Source organism: Oncorhynchus mykiss, chromosome 3 (genome assembly GCF_057628025.1).
Source record: "Oncorhynchus mykiss isolate SJ-2025 chromosome 3, ASM5762802v1, whole genome shotgun sequence".
Lineage (NCBI taxonomy): Eukaryota > Metazoa > Chordata > Actinopteri > Salmoniformes > Salmonidae > Oncorhynchus > Oncorhynchus mykiss.
The window spans coordinates 17,422,032-17,447,427 of NC_143024.1; the positions used below are offsets into that span (position 1 = coordinate 17,422,032).

Sequence of the window (25,396 nt, forward strand, 5' to 3'; positions counted from 1 at the left end):
TGAATATATTAATATCTGTATAGAATTAGTATAGGGAGGTGTATAGTCCACTGAATATATTAATATCTGTATAGAATTAGTATAGGGAGGTGTATAGTCCACTGAATATATTAATATCTGTATAGAATTAGTATAGGGAGGTGTATAGTCCACTGAATATATTAATATCTGTATAGAATTAGTATAGGGAGGTGTATAGTCCACTGAATATATTAATATCTGTATAGAATTAGTATAGGGAGGTGTATAGGGAGGTGTATAGTCCACTGAATATATTAATATCTGTATAGAATTAGTATAGGGAGGTGTATAGTCCACAGAATATATTAATATCTGTATAGAATTAGTATAGGGAGGTGTATAGTCCACTGAATATATTAATATCTGTATAGAATTAGTATAGGGAAGTGTATAGGGAGGTGTATAGTCCACTGAATATATTAATATCTGTATAGAATTAGTTTAGGGAGGTGTATAGTCCACTGAATATATTAATATCTGTATAGAATTAGTATAGGGAGGTGTATAGTCCACTGAATATATTAATATCTGTATAGAATTAGTTTAGGGAGGTGTATAGTCCACTGAATATATTAATATCTCTATAGAATTAGTATAGGGAGGTGTATAGTCCACTGAATATATTAATATCTGTATGGAATTAGTTTAGGGAGGTGTATAGTCCACTGAATATATTAATATCTGTATAGAATTAGTATAGGGAGGTGTATAGTCCACTGAATATATTAATATCTGTATAGAATTAGTTTAGGGAGGTGTATAGTCCACTGAAGATATTAATATCTGTATAGAATTAGTATAGGGAGGTGTATAGTCCACTGAATATATTAATATCTGTATAGAATTAGTATAGGGAGGTGTATAGTCCACAGAAGATATTAATATCTGTATAGAATTAGTATAGGGAGGTGTATAGTCCACTGAATATATTAATATCTGTATAGAATTAGTATAGGGAGGTGTATAGGGAGGTGTATAGTCCACTGAATATATTCATATCTGTATAGAATTAGTATAGGGAGGTGTATAGTCCACTGAATATATTAATATCTGTATGGAATTAGTATAGGGAGGTGTATAGTCCACTGAATATATTAATATCTGTATAGAATTAGTTTAGGGAGGTGTATAGTCCACTGAATATATTAATATCTGTATAGAATTAGTATAGGGAGGTGTATAGTCCACTGAATATATTAATATCTGTATAGAATTAGTATAGGGAGGTGTATAGTCCACTGAATATATTAATATCTGTATAGAATTAGTATAGGGAGGTGTATAGGGAGGTGTATAGTCCACTGAAGATATTAATATCTGTATAGAATTAGTATAGGGAGGTGTATAGTCCACTGAATATATTAATATCTGTATGGAATTAGTATAGGGAGGTGTATAGTCCACTGAATATATTATTATCTGTATAGAATTAGTATAGGGAGGTGTATAGTCCACTGAATATATTAATATCTGTATAGAATTAGTTTAGGGAGGTGTATAGTCCACTGAATATATTAATATCTGTATAGAATTAGTTTAGGGAGGTGTATAGTCCACTGAATATATTAATATCTGTATAGAATTAGTTTAGGGAGGTGTATAGTCCACTGAATATATTAATATCTGTATAGAATTAGTATAGGGAGGTGTATAGGGAGGTGTATAGTCCACTGAATATATTAATATCTGTATAGAATTAGTATAGGGAGGTGTATAGTCCACTGAAGATATTCATATCTGTATAGAATTAGTATAGGGAGGTGTATAGGGAGGTGTATAGTCCACTGAATATATTAATATCTGTATAGAATTAGTATAGGGAGGTGTATAGGGAGGTGTATAGTCCACTGAATATATTAATATCTGTATAGAATTCGTTTAGGGAGGTGTATAGTCCACTGAATATATTAATATCTGTATAGAATTGATATAGGGAGGTGTATAGTCCACTGAAGATATTAATATCTGTATAGAATTAGTATAGGGAGGTGTATAGTCCACTGAATATATTAATATCTGTATAGAATTGATATAGGGAGGTGTATAGTCCACTGAAGATATTAATATCTGTATAGAATTCGTTTAGGGAGGTGTATAGTCCACTGAAGATATTAATATCTGTATAGAATTGGTATAGGGAGGTGTATAGTCCACTGAAGATATTCATATCTGTATAGAATTAGTATAGGGAGGTGTATAGTCCACTGAAGATATTAATATCTGTATAGAATTAGTATAGGGAGGTGTATAGTCCACTGAAGATATTAATATCTGTATAGAATTAGTATAGGGAGGTGTATAGTCCACTGAAGATATTAATATCTGTATAGAATTAGTATAGGGAGGTGTATAGTCCACTGAATATATTAATATCTGTATAGAATTAGTATAGGAAGGTGTATAGTCCACTGAAGATATTAATATCTGTATAGAATTAGTATAGGGAGGTGTATAGTCCACTGAAGATATTAATATCTGTATAGAATTAGTATAGGGAGGTGTATAGTCCACTGAATATATTAATATCTGTATAGAATTAGTATAGGGAGGTGTATAGTCCACTGAATATATTAATATCTGTATAGAATTAGTATAGGGAGGTGTATAGTCCACTGAATATATTAATATCTGTATAGAATTAGTATAGGGAGGTGTATAGTCCACTGAAGATATTAATATCTGTATAGAATTAGTATAGGGAGGTGTATAGTCCACTGAATATATTAATATCTGTATAGAATTAGTATAGGGAGGTGTATAGTCCACTGAAGATATTAATATCTGTATAGAATTAGTTTAGGGAGGTGTATAGTCCACTGAATATATTAATATCTGTATAGAATTAGTATAGGGAGGTGTATAGTCCACTGAATATATTAATATCTGTATAGAATTAGTATAGGGAGGTGTATAGTCCACTGAATATATTAATATCTGTATAGAATTAGTATAGGGAGGTGTATAGGGAGGTGTATAGTCCACTGAAGATATTAATATCTGTATAGAATTAGTATAGGGAGGTGTATAGTCCACTGAATATATTAATATCTGTATAGAATTAGTTTAGGGAGGTGTATAGTCCACTGAATATATTAATATCTGTATAGAATTAGTATAGGGAGGTGTATAGGGAGGTGTATAGTCCACTGAAGATATTAATATCTGTATAGAATTAGTATAGGGAGGTGTATAGTCCACTGAATATATTAATATCTGTATGGAATTAGTATAGGGAGGTGTATAGTCCACTGAATATATTAATATCTGTATAGAATTAGTATAGGGAGGTGTATAGTCCACTGAATATATTAATATCTGTATGGAATTAGTATAGGGAGGTGTATAGTCCACTGAATATATTAATATCTGTATAGAATTAGTATAGGGAGGTGTATAGTCCACTGAATATATTAATATCTGTATAGAATTAGTATAGGGAGGTGTATAGGGAGGTGTATAGTCCACTGAATATATTAATATCTGTATAGAATTAGTATAGGGAGGTGTATAGGGAGGTGTATAGTCCACTGAAGATATTAATATCTGTATAGAATTGGCATAGGGAGGTGTATAGTCCACTGAATATATTAATATCTGTATAGAATTGGTATAGGGAGGTGTATAGTCCACTGAATATATTAATATCTGTATAGAATTAGTATAGGGAGGTGTATAGTCCACTGAATATATTAATATCTGTATAGAATTAGTATAGGGAGGTGTATAGTCCACTGAATATATTAATATCTGTATAGAATTAGTATAGGGAGGTGTATAGTCCACAGAAGATATTAATATCTGTATAGAATTAGTTTAGGGAGGTGTATAGTCCACAGAAGATATTAATATCTGTATAGAATTAGTTTAGGGAGGTGTATAGTCCACAGAAGATATTAGCAGGCCTCCATCTAAGACATGTACAGTTTCTCGATGAAGGAAAATATTTGTTTCCTGAGGTGATGGTATGACGCTGTTTGGTTTGGAATGTGATGTTATGTTCAAACAGAATTAGAGTAGCATCAATGCAGAGAGTTAGCAGTAACTATTTACCTTATCATGTTAATATACACATGCAATCACACATAGTTGTATAATCATATAGAGATGTGTGTGCGTTGTGTGTTATCACTTCTGGTATGAGTTTGGCCCGTAGACACACCTGACCTTCAGCACACATGACCAGGTGATGATGGGAGACTGGGCAGAAACCTACTAGTTCCAACACACAGACATACACACACAACATACACACCGATACAGCCAGATAGACTCCCTACCTTTTCTGGCCTGACGTGGTAGCCCGCCCCCTTTCACACATACCCACACTGACAGTCCTGTCGGCTGCTGCTGTGAAAAGTTCAGAGCTGTCAGGGGGAATGTCAGATGACTGCGTAGAGCTGTCTGCTGAACACACACACACACATTCACGGAACCCATTGTCTCTATCAGACATACAAACCCGTCAACCACATTCACCTGTGTGTGTGTACAGAGGTATCGCAGAACGTTGGTGTTTTTCCTATTTCTTTTGTTCAGTTTCACTCTTCTTTCAGGTTGATATTTCCAAGTCGTTACTTCATTCCTTTCACCATGCATTGTTTGGTGGTACAGGTGTAGTGTTGACAAAAATTGTTATCACTCGAAGGCCCCAGCGGGATTTGAACTCGCGACCCCTGGTTTACGAGACCAGTGCTCTAACCACTGAGCTATGGAGCCTTGCTTTTTACAGTTCAACCAGGAGGTGAAAAGGATTTAAATGATACTCCCTTTTGAGAACGAAGATAGCCACACACCCAACCTGACAGGCAGGTTACCAGTCAGACTCCTAAAACAAAGGACTCTCCCTGATCTCACTTATACAGCTTACCTCACTCAGTTTAGCAGTTACAGTTCGATGCATGAATGAAACCTAAATGAGACGGATTGTAAATGCCCTATTTTACCTTGGTCTTTCCAGAAGGTTTGTGTGTGTAGCGATTCACCATTCAAGCTAGCAGCCTTGGCCAATTTGTATATTTCAGACTTACAATGTTGCTATTTTCTTGTCTTGCAGTAGGCTCTCCAGATGTTTCTGTGTATAATGACTGTATGTGTGTGTGTGTGTGTGTGTGTGTGTGTGTGTGTGTATATATGTATGGAGATGATGTGTGTTTATTGTCTTGTAGGAGGTTCTGTGGCCCGAAGGGGGCGCTCTCTCGAGGGTTCTCAGTCTCAGATACTACTGGACCTGCCACTACGCACACACAGCCAATGTGAGTACTATCTCAGACACACACACACACACACACACACACACACACACACACACACACACACACAAACACACACACACACACACACACACACACACACACACACACACACACACACACACACACACACACACACACACACACACACACACACACACACACATCGCTGGATCACTAGTCACTTTAATAATGCCACTTGAATAATGTTTACATATCTTGCATTACTCATCTCATATGTACACTACTGTTCAAAAGTTTGGGGTCACTTAGAAATGTCCTTGTTTTTGAAAGAAAAGCTCAGCTTCATTAAATAGTATCCGCAAAACATCAGTCTCAACATCAACAGTAAAGAGGCGACTCCAGGATGGTGGCCTTCTGGGCAGAGTTGCAAAGAAAAATACATATCTCAGACTGGCCAATAAAAAGAAAAGATTAGGATGGTCAAAAGAACACAGACAATGAACTTTGCCTAGAAGGCCAACATCCTGGAGTCGCCTCTTCACTGTTGATGTTGAGACTGGTGTTTTGCAGGTACTATTTAATGAAGCTGCCAGTTGAGGACTTGTGAGGCATCTGTTTCTCAAACTAGACACTCTAATGTACTTGTCCTCTTGCTCAGTTGTGCACCGGGGCCTCCCACTCTTTCTATTCTGGTTAGAGCCAGTTTGCGCTGTTCTGTGAAGGGAGTAGTAGACAGCGATGTACCAGATCTTCAGTTTATTGGCAATTTCTCACATGGAATAGCCTTCATTTCTCAGAACAAGAATAGAATGACGAGTTTCAGGAGAAAGTGATTTGTTTCTGGCCATTTTGAGCCTGTAATCATACCCACAAATGCTGATGCTCCAGATACTCAACTAATCTAAAGAAGGCCAGTTTTATTGCTTCTTTAATCAGAACAACAGTTTTCAGCTGTGCTAACATTATTGCAAAATGGTTTTCTAATGATCAATTAGCCTTTTAAAATGATAAACTTGGATTAGCTAACACAACGTGCCATTGGAACACAGGAGTTATGGTTGCTGATAATGGGCCTCTGTACGCCTATGTAGATATTCCATAACAAATCAGCCTTTTCCAGCTATGATAGTCATTTACAACATTAACAATGTCTACACTGTATTTCTGATCAATTTGATGTTATTTTAATGGACAGAAAAAATGTTTTTCTTTAAAAAATAAGGACATTGCAATAGATGGTATAAAACACAATATATACACTACCATTCAAAAGTGGTAGTGTATATATTGTGTTTTATACCATCTATTGCATCTTGCCTATGCCGCTCTGTCATTGCTCATCCATGGGGAGAACTGTACATATAATACACTGCCGATTTTGCAGGTTTTCCTACTTCATTTTTATCATAGGTACACTTCAACTGTGAGAGACGGAATCTAAAACAAAAATCCAGAAAATCACATTGTATGATTTTTAAGTAATTAATTTGCATTTTATTGCATGACATAAGTATTTGATCACCTACCAACCAGTAAGAATTCCGGCTCTCACAGACCTGTTATTTTTTCTTTAAGAAGCCCTCCTGTTCTCCACTCATTACCTGTATTAACTGCACCTGTTTGAACTCGTTACCTGTATAAAAGACACCTGTCCACACACTCAATCAAACAGACTCCAACCTCTCCACAATGGCCAAGACCAGAGAGCTGTGTAAGGACATTGGGGATACAATTGTAGACCTGCACAAGGCTGGGATGGGCTATAGGACAATAGGCAAGCAGCTTGGTGAGAAGGCAACAACTGTTTTCGCAATTATTAGAAAATGGAAGAAGTTCAAGATGACGGTCAATCACCCTCGGTCTGGGGCTCCATGCAAGATCTCACCTTGTGGGGCATCAATGATCATGAGGAAGGTGAGGGATCAGCCCAGAACTACACGGCGGGACCTGGTCAATGACCTGAAGAGAGCTGGGACCACAGTCTCAAAGAAAACCATTAGTAACACTACGCCGTCATGGATTAAAATCCTGCAGCGCACGCAAGGTCCCCCTGCCAGCGCATGTCCAGGCCCGTCTGAAGTTGTCCATCTGGATGTCCATCTGGATGATCCAGAGGAGGACTGGGAGAAAGTCATGTGGTCTGATGAGACAAAAATATAGTTTTTTGGTCTAAACTCCACTCGCCGTGTTTGGAGGAAGAAGGATGTACAACCCCAAGAACACCATCCCAACCGTGAAGCATGGAGGTGGAAACATTCTTTGGGGATGCTTTTCTGCAAAGGGGACAGGACGACTGCACCGTATTGAGGGGAGGATGGATGGGGCCATGTATCGCGAGATCTTGGCCAATAACCTCCTTCCCTCAGTAAGAGCATTGAAGATGGGTCGTGGCTGGGTCTTCCAGCATGACAACGACCCGAAACACACAGCCAGGGCAACTAAGGAGTGGCTCCGTAAAAAGCATCTCAAGATCCTGGAGTGGCCTAGCCAGTCTCCAGACCTGAACCCAATAGAAAATCTTTGTACGGAGCTGAAAATCCGTATTGCCCAGCGACAGCCCCGAAACCTGAAGGATCTGGAGAAGGTCTGTATGGAGGAGTGGGCCAAAATCCCTGCTGCAGTGTGTGCAAACCTGGTCAAGAACTACAGGAAATGTATGCTCTCTGTAATTGCAAACAAAGGTTTCTGTACCAAATATTAAGTTCTGCTTTTCTGATGCATCAAATACTTATGTCATGCAATAAAATGCAAATGACTTACTTAAAAATCATATAATGTGATTTTCTGTATTCCTTCTCTCACAGTAGAAGTGTACCTATGATAAAAATTACAGACCTCTACATGCTTTGTAAGTAGTGAAACCTGCAAAATTGGCAGTGTATCAAATACTTGTTCTCCCCACTGTATATATTCTTATTCCATTCCTTTACTTAGATTTGTGTGTATTAGGTAGTTGTTGTGGAATTGTTAGATTACATGTTAGTTATTGCTGCACTGTCGGAACTAGAAACACAAGCATTTCGCTACACTTGCAATAACATCTGCTAACCATGTGTTTGTGACCGATTTGATTACGGGAATAGAGTGATGTGGATGAACTGTACAAAATCTGTTTCCTCTGTTAGCATGTTGTTTCCTTCTGTGTGTGTGTTTTTGCAGTGAGCAGTGTGGAGTGTGTGCACCTGTGTGATGCAGTGGGGCAGGCCAGGCAGTACTCCTACCACCTCAGACCCCACAGCGCTGGACAGGGCCGGGGGAAACACTGACGACTACACACACACCCTGCATGTGTACTTCGTGGCTCACTTGGTAGCGCATGGTGCTTCTACTGCTAGAGGACTGGGTTCGATTCCCAGGACGAGCCATATGTAAAATGTATGCACGTGTGACTGAGTTGCTTTGGATATAAGCATCTGCTAAATGGCGCACACATATGTGTGTGTTGTCTTGAAATTACTTACCCACCTTATCATGGTGGAGTTATTGGCCAGATTGTAAACAGAGCATCTATATACTGACAAGAGGGGGGGCCCCAATGGTGTAACTTTATGAATATGTTTCTGCAGAGGTGGGAACTCTTGAGGGCAGGTTTGCGTGTGAACAATGCTGATATAACTGACTTCTCAGAGATGCCACGTGTCCACTTATCAGTACAGTTGTAATAATCGAAATATTACAAAATGTATATTAAGTCAAATAATCAGACCAATTGGGGATTTTTTATATGGTGGGCAATGAGCGTCAAATTGATCACCATATAAAAAATCCCCAATTGGTCTGTGTCATGCTGTATTTTCAGGCAGAGTAATCCCTCTTGCATAGCCTCTTCCTCTCAGATTGTACTCTCTGTGCCCAGTATTAACCATGGAGGAGTTCTTGGCCTGATTGTTTATACTACTGGACACAGGAAGAGAGAACAAAGTTATGAGACCTCACAGTCATGACCTCACAGGGCGGAGTTAAGTCAACCGACATGGTATGTGTGCAAGATAATTTCAACCATACAGAAAATGAACACACACACACACAGAGATAACCTTTCCTCCCATGTGGAGAATGAGGCAGTCTGTCAACAGCCGGTCATACAGCCAGCCCACCTGCAGACGCTGACACACACGCCTGCTTGCAGACACACACGCTTCCCGTCAGCCATAACACTTGTACTAGGTTGTAGTCAACTCTACCTCAGTATCTACCTGAGCAGGTTCCCACAGGCATGCATGCCCCTCCCACTTTCCCCCCTCAGCCATAATAGTAGGTACACAAGGTCATTTAGGTCCAGAGGGTACACGTGTACCTGTGCTTTCTCTGTAGGACTCTGTGGAGGGGGGTATATTTATGCATTTTATACACACTCCGTTACTCTAATTCTACATTATACATCACTTCCTGCCTGAAATAGTTGACTTAAAGTTAGCCAGATGTTTGTGGCACCTCATCAAGGGGAACTGTCACTTAAGATAGAAACTGCGTTTCAGTGTCGATGCGGTTCACTCTGATGCACTACTGTTGAAACACTATCAGATGTCAAGGCTTTACATTTATGGATGAATACCAACCTCAATGTTAATGTCCATGTTGTTTTTCTACTCTTTTAGAAAACTTCTCAAATAAATACATTGAGTTTCAGTGACTCCAGCTTTATTTTCTCTTTTTGTAATAAAAACAGTAATCAGTTGAGAAATCCTTTAATTCAGTCTTGGAGATGCAGTGTGTGCAGGTGTTAGTTCCAACCCAGCACTGATTCAGGTGATTAGTTAAAGAAGTATGTTAGTGCTGCACTGTAACTAAAGCCTGTACATCATTTTATCTCTCCAGGACTAGTGGTGGCCACAATATTTAGCAATATGAAGAAGACAGTTGGTTTTGGGCCAGGAATAAAAGCTGAATGAGGAGGACAGAGAGACCGATGGGGAAGACAGGATGTCAGGTTAGACCAGGGGTGTCAAACTCATTCCACAGACGACCGAGTGTCTGCAGGTTTTCCTTTTTTCCTTTCAATTAAGACGATCAGGTGAGGGGAGTTCCTTACTCATTAGTGACCATAAATCATCCATCAAGTACAAGGGTGGAGCAAAAGCCCTCAGACACTATGACCTCCGTGGGTTAGACAGTGGACAGAGAACAGTAAGATGGGCCTGTGGTTGGTTTGGGGCCTAGGTCAGTAGATGTCTCGGAGCCCCAGGTTTCCCCGGTGAGTCGCCATGGTTACGCTGTAGCAGTACAGCAGGTCAGTCATCCACTGCTCCTTGGACTCACCTCGACAGTACCTCTGGAACACACACACCATCATTAGAACCTCAGAGAACACACACCAGAGTTACATTTTTATTCTAACATGATACTTGTTTAAGCTTCCTTACTACTGTGAGGTCCTGTATAATGTGTTGTAGTAGAGTTGCGTTAGCCAGCATGTGGTTGAGTAGTTGACTGTGTGTGTTTACCGTGAGGTCCTGTATAATGTGTAGTAGAGTTGCGTTAGCCAGCATGTGGTTGAGTAGTTGACTGTGTGTGTTTACCGTGAGGTCCTGTATAATGTGTTGTAGTAGAGTTGCGTTAGCCAGCATGTGGTTGAGTAGTTGACTGTGTGTGTTTACCGTGAGGTCCTGTATAATGTGTAGTAGAGTTGCGTTAGCCAGCATGTGGTTGAGTAGTTGACTGTGTGTTTACCGTGAGGTCCTGTATAATGTGTTGTAGTAGAGTTGCGTTAGCCAGCATGTGGTTGAGTAGTTGACTGTGTGTTTACCGTGAGGTCCTGTATAATGTGTTGTAGTAGAGTTGCGTTTGCCAGCATGTGGTTGAGTAGTTGACTGTGTGTGTTTACCGTGAGGTCCTGTATAATGTGTTGTAGTAGAGTTGCGTTAGCCAGCATGTGGTTGAGTAGTTGACTGTGTGTGTTTACCGTGAGGTCCTGTATAATGTGTAGTAGAGTTGCGTTAGCCAGCATGTGGTTGAGTAGTTGACTGTGTGTGTTTACCGTGAGGTCCTGTATAATGTGTAGTAGAGTTGCGTTAGCCAGCATGTGGTTGAGTAGTTGACTGTGTGTTTACCGTGAGGTCCTGTATAATGTGTTGTAGTAGAGTTGCGTTTGCCAGCATGTGGTTGTAGTTGACTGTGTGTGTTTACCGTGAGGTCCTGTATAATGTGTAGTAGTAGAGTTGCGTTAGCCAGCATGTGGTTGAGTAGTTGACTGTGTGTGTTTACCGTGAGGTCCTGTATAATGTGTTGTAGTAGAGTTGCGTTAGCCAGCATGTGGTTGAGTAGTTGACTGTGTGTGTTTACCGTGAGGTCCTGTATAATGTGTTGTAGTAGAGTTGCGTTTGCCAGCATGTGGTTGTAGTTGACTGTGTGTGTTTACAGTGAGGTCCTGTATAATGTGTTGTAGTAGAGTTGCGTTAGCCAGCATGTGGTTGAGTAGTTGACTGTGTGTGTTTACCGTGAGGTCCTGTATAATGTGTTGTAGTAGAGTTGCGTTTGCCAGCATGTGGTTGTAGTTGACTGTGTGTGTTTACCGTGAGGTCCTGTATAATGTGTAGTAGTAGAGTTGCGTTAGCCAGCATGTGGTTGAGTAGTTGACTGTGTGTGTTTACCGTGAGGTCCTGTATAATGTGTTGTAGTAGAGTTGCGTTTGCCAGCATGTGGTTGTAGTTGACTGTGTGTGTTTACCGTGAGGTCCTGTATAATGTGTAGTAGTAGAGTTGCGTTAGCCAGCATGTGGTTGAGTAGTTGACTGTGTGTGTTTACCGTGAGGTCCTGTATAATGTGTTGTAGTAGAGTTGCGTTTGCCAGCATGTGGTTGTAGTTGACTGTGTGTGTTTACAGTGAGGTCCTGTATAATGTGTTGTAGTAGAGTTGCGTTAGCCAGCATGTGGTTGTAGTTGACTGTGTGTGTTTACCGTGAGGTCCTGTATAATGTGTTGTAGTAGAGTTGCGTTAGCCAGCATGTGGTTGAGTAGTTGACTGTGTGTGTTTACCGTGAGGTCCTGTATAATGTGTTGTAGTAGAGTTGCGTTAGCCAGCATGTGGTTGAGTAGTTGACTGTGTGTGTTTACCGTGAGGTCCTGTATAATGTGTTGTAGTAGAGTTGCGTTAGCCAGCATGTGGTTGAGTAGTTGACTGTGTGTGTTTACCGTGAGGTCCTGTATAATGTGTTGTAGTAGAGTTGCGTTTGCCAGCATGTGGTTGCGTAGCGCTGTGTGCTGCAGCAGCAGGGACAGTATCTGGGCCAGCTGAGGCAGCTCCTCCTCACACAGGTCCCTAACTCGCAACGACTGCAGAACCAACCGCAACAGCCGGGGAATGCTGCTCAGCGCTGCCACACACGCGCCCCACACTGCCTCCCTGCAGGGAGAGGGAGAGAAAGGTTGGACACAATCTATACACACACACACACACACACACACACGCACGCTCCCCACACCGCCTCCCTACAGGGAAGGATAAAGGTTACACACACAACATGACTGCACAGAGAGGTCACACACAGGCTACCTCTTGTGGTTGTTCTCTGAGGTGGTGTCCTGCTGTAGGGTCAGTAGCAGAGACAGTAGGCTGAGGCAGCAGCGGGACAGGAACCTCAGTAGAGGTTCACTGGGGAGGAAGGACAGGTCCAACAGTCTGGCCACCGCTCTCAACAACCCTGCTGCCATACTGTCTGGTACCACAGCCAGACCAGTCTGGGAGGGAGAGACACAGTTACACACACACACACACGCACAGAGATGAGTACACACAAGTACACCATCTCACCAGGTTCTTGCAGATGCCGTTCTGCAGCACGTCAAAGCACTGTGAACGAGACCCCAGCGTCTCCAAGCAGTGGCACACTTCCTGTGGGTGGGACATAGACAGTGGTTAAGATCACTTCCTGCTGTTTTAAAGGTCATATTTCACAACATTAATATCATTCATATCGGAGTGTCTCCCGAGTGGAGCAGCAGTCTGAGGCACTGCATCTCAGTAGGCTGGACAAATGACATTTTTAACAATGCTTTTTCTAACAAAAACTAGTTCAATGCATCTGTGGTGGAGCCCATTTTCATAATATTACCATATCCCAGCTGCCTGCCGTAGTTTTGAAGTGTTCACGGAAAAAAATCAGGCCTTATTTTAGGGCATTTTTCACCCTGCCAGCTCCTATTAGTTCTATTGAACACTGTGGCACCAACTCACCTTCAGAACGTTCTAATCCCAGTTTATTGTACTATGTCACAATGCCTGCTTTACTATTGTTGGCAATGGAGACCTGCACACGTTGTTTATAGTTCAAATGTAAACTAAAAATTACTCGTGGAACTCTGAGGTCGTCCCATTGTTTACTATAGGGAAATATACAGTGCCTTGCGAAAGTATTCGGCCCCCTTGAACTTTGCGACCTTTTGCCACATTTCAGGCTTCAAACATAAAGATATAAAACTGTCTTTTTTTGTGAAGAATCAACAACAAGTGGGACACAATCATGAAGTGGAACGACATTTATTGGATATTTCAAACTTTTTTAACAAATCAAAAACTGAAAAATTGGGTGTGCAAAATTATTCAGCCCCTTTACTTTCAGTGCAGCAAACTCTCTCTGAAGTTCAATGAGGATCTCTGAATGATCCAATGTTGACCTAAATGACTAATGATGATAAATACAATCCACCTGTGTGTAATCAAGTCTCCGTATAAATGCACCTGCACTGTGATAGTCTCAGAGGTCTGTTAAAAGCGCAGAGAGCATCATGAAGAACAAGGACCACACCAGGCAGGTCCGAGATACTGTTGTGAAGAAGTTTAAAGCCGGATTTGGATACAAAAAGATTTCCCAAGCTTTAAACATCCCAAGGAGCACTGTGCAAGCGATAATATTGAAATGTAAGGAGTATCAGACCACTGCAAATCTACCAAGACCTGGCCGTCCCTCTAAACTTTCAGCTCATACAAGGAGAAGACTGATCAGAGATGCAGCCAAGAGGCCCATGATCACTCTGGATGAACTGCAGAGATCTACAGCTGAGGTGGGAGACTCTGTCCATAGGACAACAATCAGTCGTATATTGCACAAATCTGGCCTTTATGGAAGAGTGGCAAGAAAGCCATTTCTTAAAGATATCCATAAAAAGTGTTGTTTAAAGTTTGCCACAAGCCACCTGGGAGATACACCAAACATGTGGAAGAAGGTGCTCTGGTCAGATGAAACCAAAATTGAACTTTTTGGCAACAATGCAAAACGTTATGTTTGGCGTAAAAGCAACACAGCTCATCACCCTGAACACACCATCCCCACTGTCAAACATGGTGGTGGCAGCATCATGGTTTGGACCTGCTTTTCTTCAGCAGGGAAGAATTCTGGAAGAATTCCTGAGACTGGGACGGAGATTTGTCTTCCAACAAGACAATGATCCAAAACATAAAGCAAAATCTACAATGGAATGGTTCAAAAATAAACATATCCAGGTGTTAGAATGGCCAAGTCAAAGTCCAGACCTGAATCCAATCGAGAATCTGTGGAAAGAACTGAAAACTGCTGTTCACAAATGCTCTCCATCCAACCTCACTGAGCTCGAGCTGTTTTGCAAGGAGGAATGGGAAAAAATTTCAGTCTCTCGATGTGCAAAACTGATAGAGACATACCCCAAGCGACTTACAGCTGTAATCGCAGCAAAAGGTGGCGCTACAAAGTATTAACTTAAGGGGGCTGAATAATTTTGCACACCCAATTTTTCAGTTTTTGATTTGTTAAAAAAGTTTGAAATATCCAATAAATGTCGTTCCACTTCATGATTGTGTCCCACTTGTTGTTGATTCTTCACAAAAAAAGACAGTTTTATATCTTTATGTTTGAAGCCTGAAATGTGGCAAAAGGTCGCAAAGTTCAAGGGGGCCGAATACTTTCGCAAGGCACTGTAGGTATGTCTGTCTATTTTGCCAAATATCTCGCAATGTGTATATTTAGATTTTTTAAAAATTGGACACCATTTTAATCATGAGAATCTCCTCTTTCTAATTATGTAAGGCTGGGCAGTGTATCTCGTTGTCATTAAACGCTATCCCCGAAATACCTTTTGCCCTTGAAACACCAAGCTCCCCCCATTGTTTTCCTAAGGAGAGCCCATGCTGGTATATTTCGCCAAATATCTCGCAATGTGTATATTTAGATTTTCTTCCAATTCGAACACCATTTTAATCATGAGAATCTCCTCTCTCGAATCAGTCGTCCTAAGAACAGATTTTAGTGGTAAAATAAAAAGGGATACATTTTTTTGTGCCATTTAGTCAAAATGGAATTCTAAGCGTCACTTCTAAGCATCAGTCCAAACAGCCTCTGAACGTTCCATTCCATTAATTTGCTATGGGCTCGCGCAAGTGTTCCAGCTTAGCCAACGTTCTTTTGCCATTTTCAGCCTTGGGCGAATTTTGACTCGTTCTATTGTCCAGCCTAATCTCAGTACAAGAGGCGTCACTACAGTCCCTGGTTCGAATCCAGGCTGTATCACATGATTGTGATTGGGAGTCCCATAGGGCGGCGCACAATTGGCCCAGCGTCGTCCGAGTTTGGTCCTCCTTGTAAATAATTTTGTTCTTAACATTTCCACTCCTCCACATCCACCAGATACCTCACCTCTCCTCCACATCCACCAGATACCTCTCCTTCACATCCACATCTACCAGATACCTCTCCTCTCCTTCACATCCACATCTACCAGATAGCTCTCCTCTCCTTCACATCCACCAGATACCTCACCTCTCCTCCACATCCAACCGATACCTCTCCTCTCCTTCACATCCACCAGATACCTCACCTTCACATCCACATCCACCCGATACCTCACCTCTCCTCCACATCCACCAGATACCTCTCCTCTCCTTCACATCCACCAGATACCTCACCTCTCCTCCACATCCAACCGATACCTCTCCTCTCCTTCACATCCACCAGATACCTCACCTTCACATCCACCCGATACCTCACCTCTCCTCCACATCCACCAGATACCTCTCCTCTCCTTCACATCCACCAGATACCTCTCCTCTCCTCCACATCCATCAGATACCTCTCCTCTCCTCCACATCCACCAGATACCTCTCCTCTCCTCCACATCCACCAGATACCTCTCCTCTCCTCCACATCCACCAGATACCTCTCCTCTCCTTCACATCCACATCTACCAGATAGCTCTCCTCTCCTTCACATCCACCAGATACCTCACCTCTCCTCCACATCCACCAGATACCTCTCCTCCACATCCACCAGATACCTCTCCTCCACATCCACCAGATACCTCTCCTCTCCTTCACATCCACATCTACCAGATAGCTCTCCTCTCCTTCACATCCACCAGATACCTCACCTCTCCTCCACATCCACCAGATACCTCACCTCTCCTCCACATCCAACCGATACCTCTCCTCTCCTTCACATCCACCAGATACCTCACCTTCACATCCACATCCACCATATACCTCACTCTCCTCCACATCCACCAGATACCTCTCCTCTCCTCCACATCCACCAGATACCTCTCCTCTCCTTCACATCCACCAGATACCTCACCTTCACATCCACCAGATACCTCTCCTCTCCTTCACATCCACCAGATACCTCACCTTCACATCCGCCAGATACCTCTCCTCTCCTTCACATCCACCAGATACCTCACCTTCACATCCACCAGATACCTCACCTTCACATCTACCGATACCTCTCCTCTCCTCCACATCCACCAGATACCTCACCTCTCCTCCACATCCACCAGATACCTCACCTCTACTTCACATCCACCCAATACCTCTCCTCTCCTTCACATCCACATCAACCAGATACCTCACCTCTCCTTCACATCCACCAGATACCTCACCTCTCCTCCACATCCACCAGATACCTCACCTCTCCTCCACATCCACCAGATACCTCACCTCTCCTCCACATCCACCAGATACCTCTCCTTCACATCCACCAGATACCTATCCTTCACATCCACCAGATACCTCACCTTCACATCCACCAGATACCTCTCCTCTCCTTCACTTCCACCAGATACCTCACCTCTCCTTCACATCCACCAGATACCTCACCTCTCCTTCACATCCACCAGATACCTCACCTCTCCTTCACATCCACCAGATACCTCACCTCTCCTTCACATCCACCAGATACCTCACCTCTCCTTCACATGCACCAGATACCTCACCTCTCCTCCACATCCACCAGATACCGCACCTCTCCTTCACATCCACCAGATACCTCACCTCTCCTTCACATGCACCAGATACCTCACCTCTCCTCCACATCCACCAGATACCTCTCATCCACATCCACCAGATAAATATCCTCTCCTTCACATCCACATCCACCAGATACCTCTCCTCTCCTCCACATCCACCAGATACCTCACCTCTCCTCCACATCCACCAGATACCTCTCCTCTCCTTCACATCCACCAGATACCTCTCCTTCACACTCCCCCTTTTCCTAGAAATGAAAGGGTTAAGCGAGGCTCGGTAATGGGAGCTGACATGGCAGATCTGACAATCTTTTTAAACATTGTTTTATGAGCCCAAACAATCAGGAAGTGTCTGTGTGTAAGGAGGGCGAAATCCAATAGTAGTAATGGCATTATGGAGGGATGGAATTAGAGGACAAATGAAGGAGAGGTACACGTCACTCTTCTCTAATCAACATCACCCACAACCATTCATCAGACAAACCACATTACAACACACGTGCAAATGTCTACTTAGTTATTTCTATATCTAACAGATGGCCTTTCTCCACACATCCAAGAGATACATAACAGGTTGGGGCCAACAAGTACATTACAATATGTCGTTTTTAGTGCTCCCTACATGTTCTCTATGCCACTGCTCACACACACACTGTAGAGAATGACAGAGGGGTACAGGTGAGACGAGAGGGCATCACACACACTGTAGAGAGCGACAGAGGCGTACAGGTGAGACGAGAGGACATCACACACACTGTAGAGAGCGACAGAGGGGTACAGGTGAGACGAGAGGACATCACACACACTGTAGAGAGCGACAGAGGGGTACAGGTGAGACGAGAGGACATCACACACACTGTAGAGAGCGACAGAGGGGTACAGGTGAGACGAGAGGGCATCACACAAACTTTCAGAGGTGAGAAACAATGTTAAACTTTTCCTCATTAACTTCAAATCAAAAGCCAATTTGTCATTATGTTCTATTGAAATGAGGTGTGTTCAATGTGTTAGAATGTGTGTGTGAACCATCCCCCAGACCTGTGTGCACCTGTTGGCATTCTCTCCTCCATTAAAAACAATCCTGTCTCATTAGTGGAATCAGAGCAGACATGGTCCGTCCTCTAATCCTGTCCCCCCTGCTCCCCCAACCCTCAGTCTGATTGACTCAGACATGAGATGAGATGACCAGGATCTCAGGCTCTAATTGAAGAGCTGAATTAGTGATTATAGCCCCCCCCCCCCCCCACACACCTCTTGCTTCGGGGCACATTTCCTTTAACAGGAAATACCAAGCACAAATGTCACACTCCCGTCATGCCACAGGCTCTCATTAGCATTTCTACATTTCCACAGTGCCCGATAACCACGCAGACACAGCCTGCGCAACGCGATAAAGGTTCCCCTCTCGGCCAGCGTGGCCAGATAAAGCATCCCCCCTCTGAGCCCTGTGTGTGACACCAGGGGGAACTAAATAACTGACAGTGTCCAGAACACCTCTCACAGGTACACTACACTGGCAGAAGTGCTCAGTCTCCATCTCGGTCGCTGTCTTTCTCTTTTCACATTTTACACTCCATCGAGACCTCTCATTCACCGTCTCTGTCACAACAGTCACTTATAAAGCCCTGCTAGGTGTTCTGAGTGAGGTGTGTCCTGACCTCCACCACGTCCCAGTGGTGTGTGAATTGCTCCAGGGGGGTGGGGTAGAGACTGAGGGGGGAGAGGGGAGAGGGAGGGAGCACGCTCTCATCCCCAGCCTCCTGCAGGGTGGCCAGCTCATCAGACGAAAACCCTGAAAGAGAGAAAGATTGGTAAGTTTTCTTGGAGTGTACTTCTTCAAGAACCTGAAGATTCACAACATCTGTTGACCAGATACCAGTGAGACAGGAAATGTGAGGGCGGAGCCTGACCTGTGAGGGTGGAGAACAGGAAGCTGATGTAGTCAACATCACGCAGGGTCGCGTCCTGAGACCCTACTGACCAACCACTCAAAGAGGACCTGAAACGCACACAGGTTACAATGGAGTGAGAGAGGACAGTCTAGAGTGTTGGTGGAGTGAGAGAGGACAGTCGAGTGTTGGTGGAGTGAGAGAGGACAGTCTAGAGTGTTGGTGGAGTGAGAGAGGACAGTCTAGAGTGTTGGTGGAGTGAGAGAGGACAGTCTAGAGTGTTGGTGGAGTGAGAGAGGACGGTCTGCAGTGTTGTTGGAGTGATAGAGGACGGTCTGGAGTGTTGGTGGAGTGAGAGAGAACGGTCTAGACTAGAGTGTTGGTGGAGTGATAGAGCATAACTAAAGCCCTCTAACAGGATGGACGATTGTTCCAGGTTGTTTTCTGACGATATGGATCACACTTATGTCCATTTCTGTAGGCTTACCTGGAACTGACCACATTAAACAGAATCGAGTTTCCCCCGAGCGCGCGCGCACACACACAGAGACAGAGAGACAGAGAGAGAGGAGACTGTGCGCAGGGTGGGGTTCGGAGGACGAAGAGGAAGGGGGGTCAGAGATGAATACATGGTGTGTTCTGTAACATTAGAGACACGTGACTTGACATCTCTGCCACATTCCACCCAACCCCTAGTCTCTACACACACACACACTGCCCCAATCCCTAGTCTCTACACACACACACTGCCCCAACCCCTAGTCTCTACACACACACACACACACTGCCCCAACCCCTAGTCTCTACACACACACACACACACACACTGCCCCAACCCCTAGTCTCTACACACACACTGCCCCAACCCCTAGTCTCTACACACACACACACACACTGCCCCAACCCCTAGTCTCTACACACACACACACACACTGCCCCAACCCCTAGTCTCTACACACACACACACACACTGCCCCAACCCCTAGTCTCTACACACACACACACACACTGCCCCAACCCCTAGTCTCTACACACACACACACACACATGCACTGCCCCAACGCCTAGTCTCTACACGCACACACACTGCCCCAACCCCTAGTCTCTACACGCACACACACTGTCCCAACCCCTAGTCTCTACACGCACACACACTGCCCCAACCCCTAGTCTCTACACGCACACACACTGCCCCAACCCCTAGTCTCTACACACACACACTGCCCCAACCCCTAGTCTCTACACGCACACACACACACTGCCCCAACCCCTAGTCTCTACACGCACACACACACTGCCCCAACCCCTAGTCTCTACACGCACACACACACTGCCCCAACCCCTAGTCTCTACACGCACACACACACACACTGCCCCAACCCCTAGTCTCTACACGCACACACACACTGCCCCAACCCCTAGTCTCTACACGCACACACACTGCCCCAACCCCTAGTCTCTACACACACACACACACACACACTGCCCCAACCCCTAGTCTCTACACGCACACACACACACTGCCCCAACCCCTAGTCTCTACACGCACACACACACTGCCCCAACCCCTAGTCTCTACACGCACACACACTGCCCCAACGCCTAGTCTCTACACGCACACACACTGCCCCAACCCCTAGTCTCTACACACACACACACTGCCCCAACGCCTAGTCTCTACACGCACACACACTGCCCCAACCCCTAGTCTCTACACGCACACACACTGCCCCAACCCCTAGTCTCTACACTCACACACACTGCCCCAACCCCTAGTCTCTACACGCACACACACTGCCCCAACCCCTAGTCTCTACACGCACACACACTGCCCCAACCCCTAGTCTCTACACGCACACACACTGCCCCAACCCCTAGTCTCTACACGCACACACACTGCCCCAACCCCTAGTCTCTACACGCACACACACTGCCCCAACCCCTAGTCTCTACACGCACACACACTGCCCCAACCCCTAGTCTCTACACGCACTGCCCCAACCCCTAGTCTCTACACGCACTGCCCCAACCCCTAGTCTCTACACGCACACACACTGCCCCAACCCCTAGTCTCTACACGCACACACACTGCCCCAACCCCTAGTCTCTACACGCACACACACTGCCCCAACCCCTAGTCTCAAAACGCACACACACTGCCCCAACCCCTAGTCTCTACACGCACACACACTGCCCCAACCCCTAGTCTCTACATGCACACACACTGCCCCAAACCCTAGTCTCTACACGCACACACACTGCCCCAACCCCTAGTCTCTACACGCACACACACTGCCCCAACCCCTAGTCTCTACAAACACACACACTGCCCCAACCCCTAGTCTCTACACACACACACACACACGGCCCCAACCCCTAGTCTCTACACACACACACTGCCCCAACCCCTAGTCAGGTGTGTGTGTGTGTGTGTGTGTATATAACACTACCCCAGAGAAACAGTGGGTGTCTTACAAATACACACACACACACTTGCTGGCGATGAACACTGATGACATCATAGCGTTATGCAAGGCCGGATGCGTGTGAGAAATCATGACCAAACAGCAGAACATTGCTATGCTCACACACAACAGCACACTAAAGGACCACCACTGCCATCTAAAGGTCAAGTGCCATCAGCGTCAGGCCTTGTTATAAACCATGAGCTCATGACACCGATCTTGTGCCACAACCCTCGACGTGCCTTAAATTGGTTGATTGTTTGATTCCATTAAGCTGGCGAACCATCGTTCTGCTGTCTCCCCTCTCTAACCAGGAATGACTGACGGCTCTCTCTCACACACACTTTTATGAATTGAAAATTCTATTCAGAACATTTTTAAGTGCAAGAGAAACGATGTCAAACCGTAAAGGCCACGTGATGTTGGTCTGCCCTGGATATCATCTAGATGTTTTGAGGATGAAACCGTAAAGGCCACGTGATGTTGGTCTGCCCTGGATATCATCTAGATGTTTTGAGGATGAAACCGTAAAGGCCACGTGATGTTGGTCTGCCCTGGATATCATCTAGATGTATTGAGGATGAAACCGTAAAGGCCACGTGATGTTGGTCTGCCCTGGATATCATCTAGATGTTTTGAGGATGAAACCTCAGCAGTCAAACGTTGTTTAAGTTTAAACCACATGGCACATGACTCTCACATTTCTGTGACACAGGGATCATGTAAGAACATTGGGTTAGTGACAGAGTTTCTGACCTGTAGCTTTGGGAGGTTGCTGGGGTTACCTGAGGTGTATGATGCGTATGAGGGAGGCAGCCAGGCCAGCAGAGACGCGTCCCGCAGTGCAGCAGCGACTCAGATTGGCCAACAGACCCTGTGACATCACAGGCAGGAAGTAGAGTAGCTGGACCAATCGCTGCTGAGATTCAGCCGGTAACAATACCACACTGCCCTCCTGTGGGTCTACACACACACACACACACACAAACACAAACTCTACAACAGCGGTTCTCAACTGGTCGTCTTAGGATCCATATTGAACCAGGTTGGCTCAGTCTTGACCCAATATTCGCGTCGAGAAAAATAAGTCAAAATACAATTTGGAAAACTATTTTTTATTCTATATTGATATTAAATGTAGCAATTATATGACAAGGGAACAACATTCCCACCTCTTTCATTCTCAATAATTACATTTTGCCCATATTCTTGATTAAGAACTTAAATAAACTCACTGGTTTGAGACCACAAAATCAACAAACAGGCTGCTTAAAGCTTTATATTAAAAAAATACTGTGATTGAAGAACACTTTTCCAGAGATGAAATGATTTAGACATGTACATTTATTATCAACTCTATACACTTTCTACCTTGTTAAAGCCGTTAAAGTTCAAACTGTAGTATTTTTTCACCAGTTTGGCTGCTCTACACATCACCAACTACAGCTCATACACTATAGCAGAGGGCAACTACAGCTCATACACTATAGCAGAGGAGGGCAACTACAGCTCATACACTATAGCAGAGGAGGGAAACTGTGGTCCTGTAGAAACTTAGCTCCTGTCCAACACACCCCATCATTAGAGTCACCTGTAACCATCAAGCCCTTGATGAGCTGAATCTGGTGTGTTAGTGCTGGGCTGGAACAAAAGCTTGCACTCCTGTATCTATCCAGGACCATGGTGTTGTAAACACACACACCGTACCTAGCAACAAGAAGCCAATGGTGACGTAAAGAGTGAATGGACTATCCATCACCAGTTTATGGTCTAAGAAAGAAAATCATCAAACAGACAGAGATAAAGAGAGCGATAAAGAGAGAGAGCTAGAGAGATAAAGGGAGAGAGAGTAGTAATGATCAGATAGTCTGTATTATGTTATGTTGGCTGCTGACGCACATTGCTGATGTCACAGACCATTCAGACAAACAGAGTCTTGTGATGGTGAATCGCCCACTCCGTCTTCCCTAGGGCCTTTAATCATAACACAAACCCCCTCACCCTCCCCAGTTCTGTCTTCCCTAGGGCCTTTAATCATAACACAAACCCCCTCACCCTCCCCAGTTCTGTCTTCCCAAGGGCCTTTAATCATAACACAAATCCCCTCACCCTCCCCAGTTCCGTCTTCCCTAGGGCCTTTAATCATAACACAAACCAGCTCACCCTCCCCAGTTCCGTCTTCCCTAGGGCCTTTAATCATAACACAAACCCCCTCACCCTCCCCAGTTCTGTCTTCCCAAGGGCCTTTAATCATAACACAAACCCCCTCACCCTCCCCAGTTCTGTCTTCCCTAGGGCCTTTAATCATAACACAAACCCCCTCACCCTCCCCAGTTCTGTCTTCTCTGGGGCCTTTAATCATAACACAAACCCCCTCACCCTCCCCAGTTCTGTCTTCCCTAGGGCCTTTAATCATAACACAAACCCCCTCACCAGTTCTGTCTTAGCTTATATTACAACATAGGTGCCCTCCACCACCCACAACCTCCACCCCTTTTAACTGATACACCTCCAACCTTTGTCTCTAGCTTGTAACAACATGCTCCCCTCTCTCTCCTGCTATGGAGTTCATTCAGATGGACCTTTACTGCCCCCCAGTGGAGAAACATAGAAAACATCTCCAATGGGTACATTGTCATTTAGGTATTTTCTAGCATGGCCATTTAGTGACTACCTGTTTAGTACCGATCTGCCCGACTGTTATAAGTGGAGCTTCACATGTGTTTTTTGTTGTTGTATATACACCGTAGAGCCTGCATACAGTGTGTGTGTGTGTGTGTGTGTGTGTATTCACCGTAGAGCCTGCATGCATGCGTATGTAGGGAGTTCAGCAGGGCCTTGTTCCCGCGGGAGGCAGCAGCCTGGATGGAGAGCAGGAGCCTGTCTGAGAGGGCAGGGTTACGGTGGCCCAGCTGGGACAACTGGAGCGGTAGAGCAGCCAGCCACAGAGACAACACTCTACTCCTGAAGGGGGAGACCGAAGAGGAAGAAAGACATTTAGGAGCAGAGTAGTCTACCCTGCAGTGTTGGTTATGCCTACATATGTCTTTGGTTATTTGGTACAGTAAACACTAGAACGTATGTGTGTGTTACCTGGCGATGTGTGTGTGGTTGTGTTCCTGTAGGTACAGTCTGCTGTAGAAGGAAAGTAGCAGTGTTCTGGTCTGCAGATTCAGGTTCATCTGCTGGTACTGAACATACACCGCCTGTAACAGATCCTCCGTCACCGCTACACACACCACCGGTTAGGACGCCAGACATGTGAAAACCATTTAAGATTAACTCATAACTGCACCCTTGAAAGCCCACACAGTCTTACCCCTGCTGCGTTGTGTGATGACCATTCTCCAGACAGTCTCCAGGAGTGTATGTAGGTGTCTTTGGCTCAGCTTGGCCCCACTGGACAGAGTCTCTTGGACAAACCCTCTCAGAGGCATCAGCCACTCAGCATCGGGCTCCTGGGCTTGCCCCTCCCTCTGGCTGAGGGTAACCATGGAAACCATGACCTGGCAGAGCAGCACGTTCAGAGCCAAGGGTTCCACTGTCTGCCCTGGGATTGTAGTGGACTGCTTACTCCTGAAACACCACACCCAAACACACAT

The 25,396-nt window shown here is 44.3% G+C and overlaps 2 protein-coding genes and 1 non-coding gene across 8 annotated transcripts in view; 1 reads left to right on the forward strand and 2 right to left on the reverse strand.

Moving 5' to 3' along the window:
- Positions 1–9,867, forward strand: part of LOC110534148 (inversin) — a 60,220-nt gene extending 50,353 nt beyond the window's left edge. For 4 of the 5 annotated variants that reach the window (XM_090222744.1, XM_090222739.1, XM_090222770.1 and 1 more), the window contains 2 exons: positions 5,187–5,273; positions 8,394–9,867. In XM_090222744.1, coding sequence (XP_090078870.1) covers positions 5,187–5,273; positions 8,394–8,500 — 194 coding nt within the window. In that variant the 3' untranslated portion in view covers positions 8,501–9,867. The remainder of the gene's footprint in view (positions 1–5,186; positions 5,274–8,393) is intronic. The other variant, XM_090222761.1, reaches the window with a different exon arrangement.
- trnat-cgu (transfer RNA threonine (anticodon CGU)) lies at positions 4,665–4,737 on the reverse strand. The gene has a single exon. It is a non-coding gene; the product is annotated as a tRNA-Thr (tRNA).
- Positions 9,859–25,396, reverse strand: part of LOC110535643 (testis-expressed protein 10 homolog) — a 31,323-nt gene continuing 15,785 nt past the window's right edge. For both annotated transcript variants that reach the window (XM_036966947.2, XM_036966940.2), the window contains exons 8-17: positions 25,114–25,370; positions 24,888–25,023; positions 24,589–24,758; positions 22,580–22,757; positions 19,351–19,439; positions 19,099–19,232; positions 12,984–13,064; positions 12,726–12,910; positions 12,365–12,575; positions 9,859–10,506 (exon numbers count right to left, since the gene is read on the reverse strand). In XM_036966947.2, the coding sequence (XP_036822842.1) occupies positions 10,396–10,506; positions 12,365–12,575; positions 12,726–12,910; positions 12,984–13,064; positions 19,099–19,232; positions 19,351–19,439; positions 22,580–22,757; positions 24,589–24,758; positions 24,888–25,023; positions 25,114–25,370 (1,552 nt within the window). In that variant the 3' untranslated portion in view covers positions 9,859–10,395. The remainder of the gene's footprint in view (positions 10,507–12,364; positions 12,576–12,725; positions 12,911–12,983; positions 13,065–19,098; positions 19,233–19,350; positions 19,440–22,579; positions 22,758–24,588; positions 24,759–24,887; positions 25,024–25,113; positions 25,371–25,396) is intronic.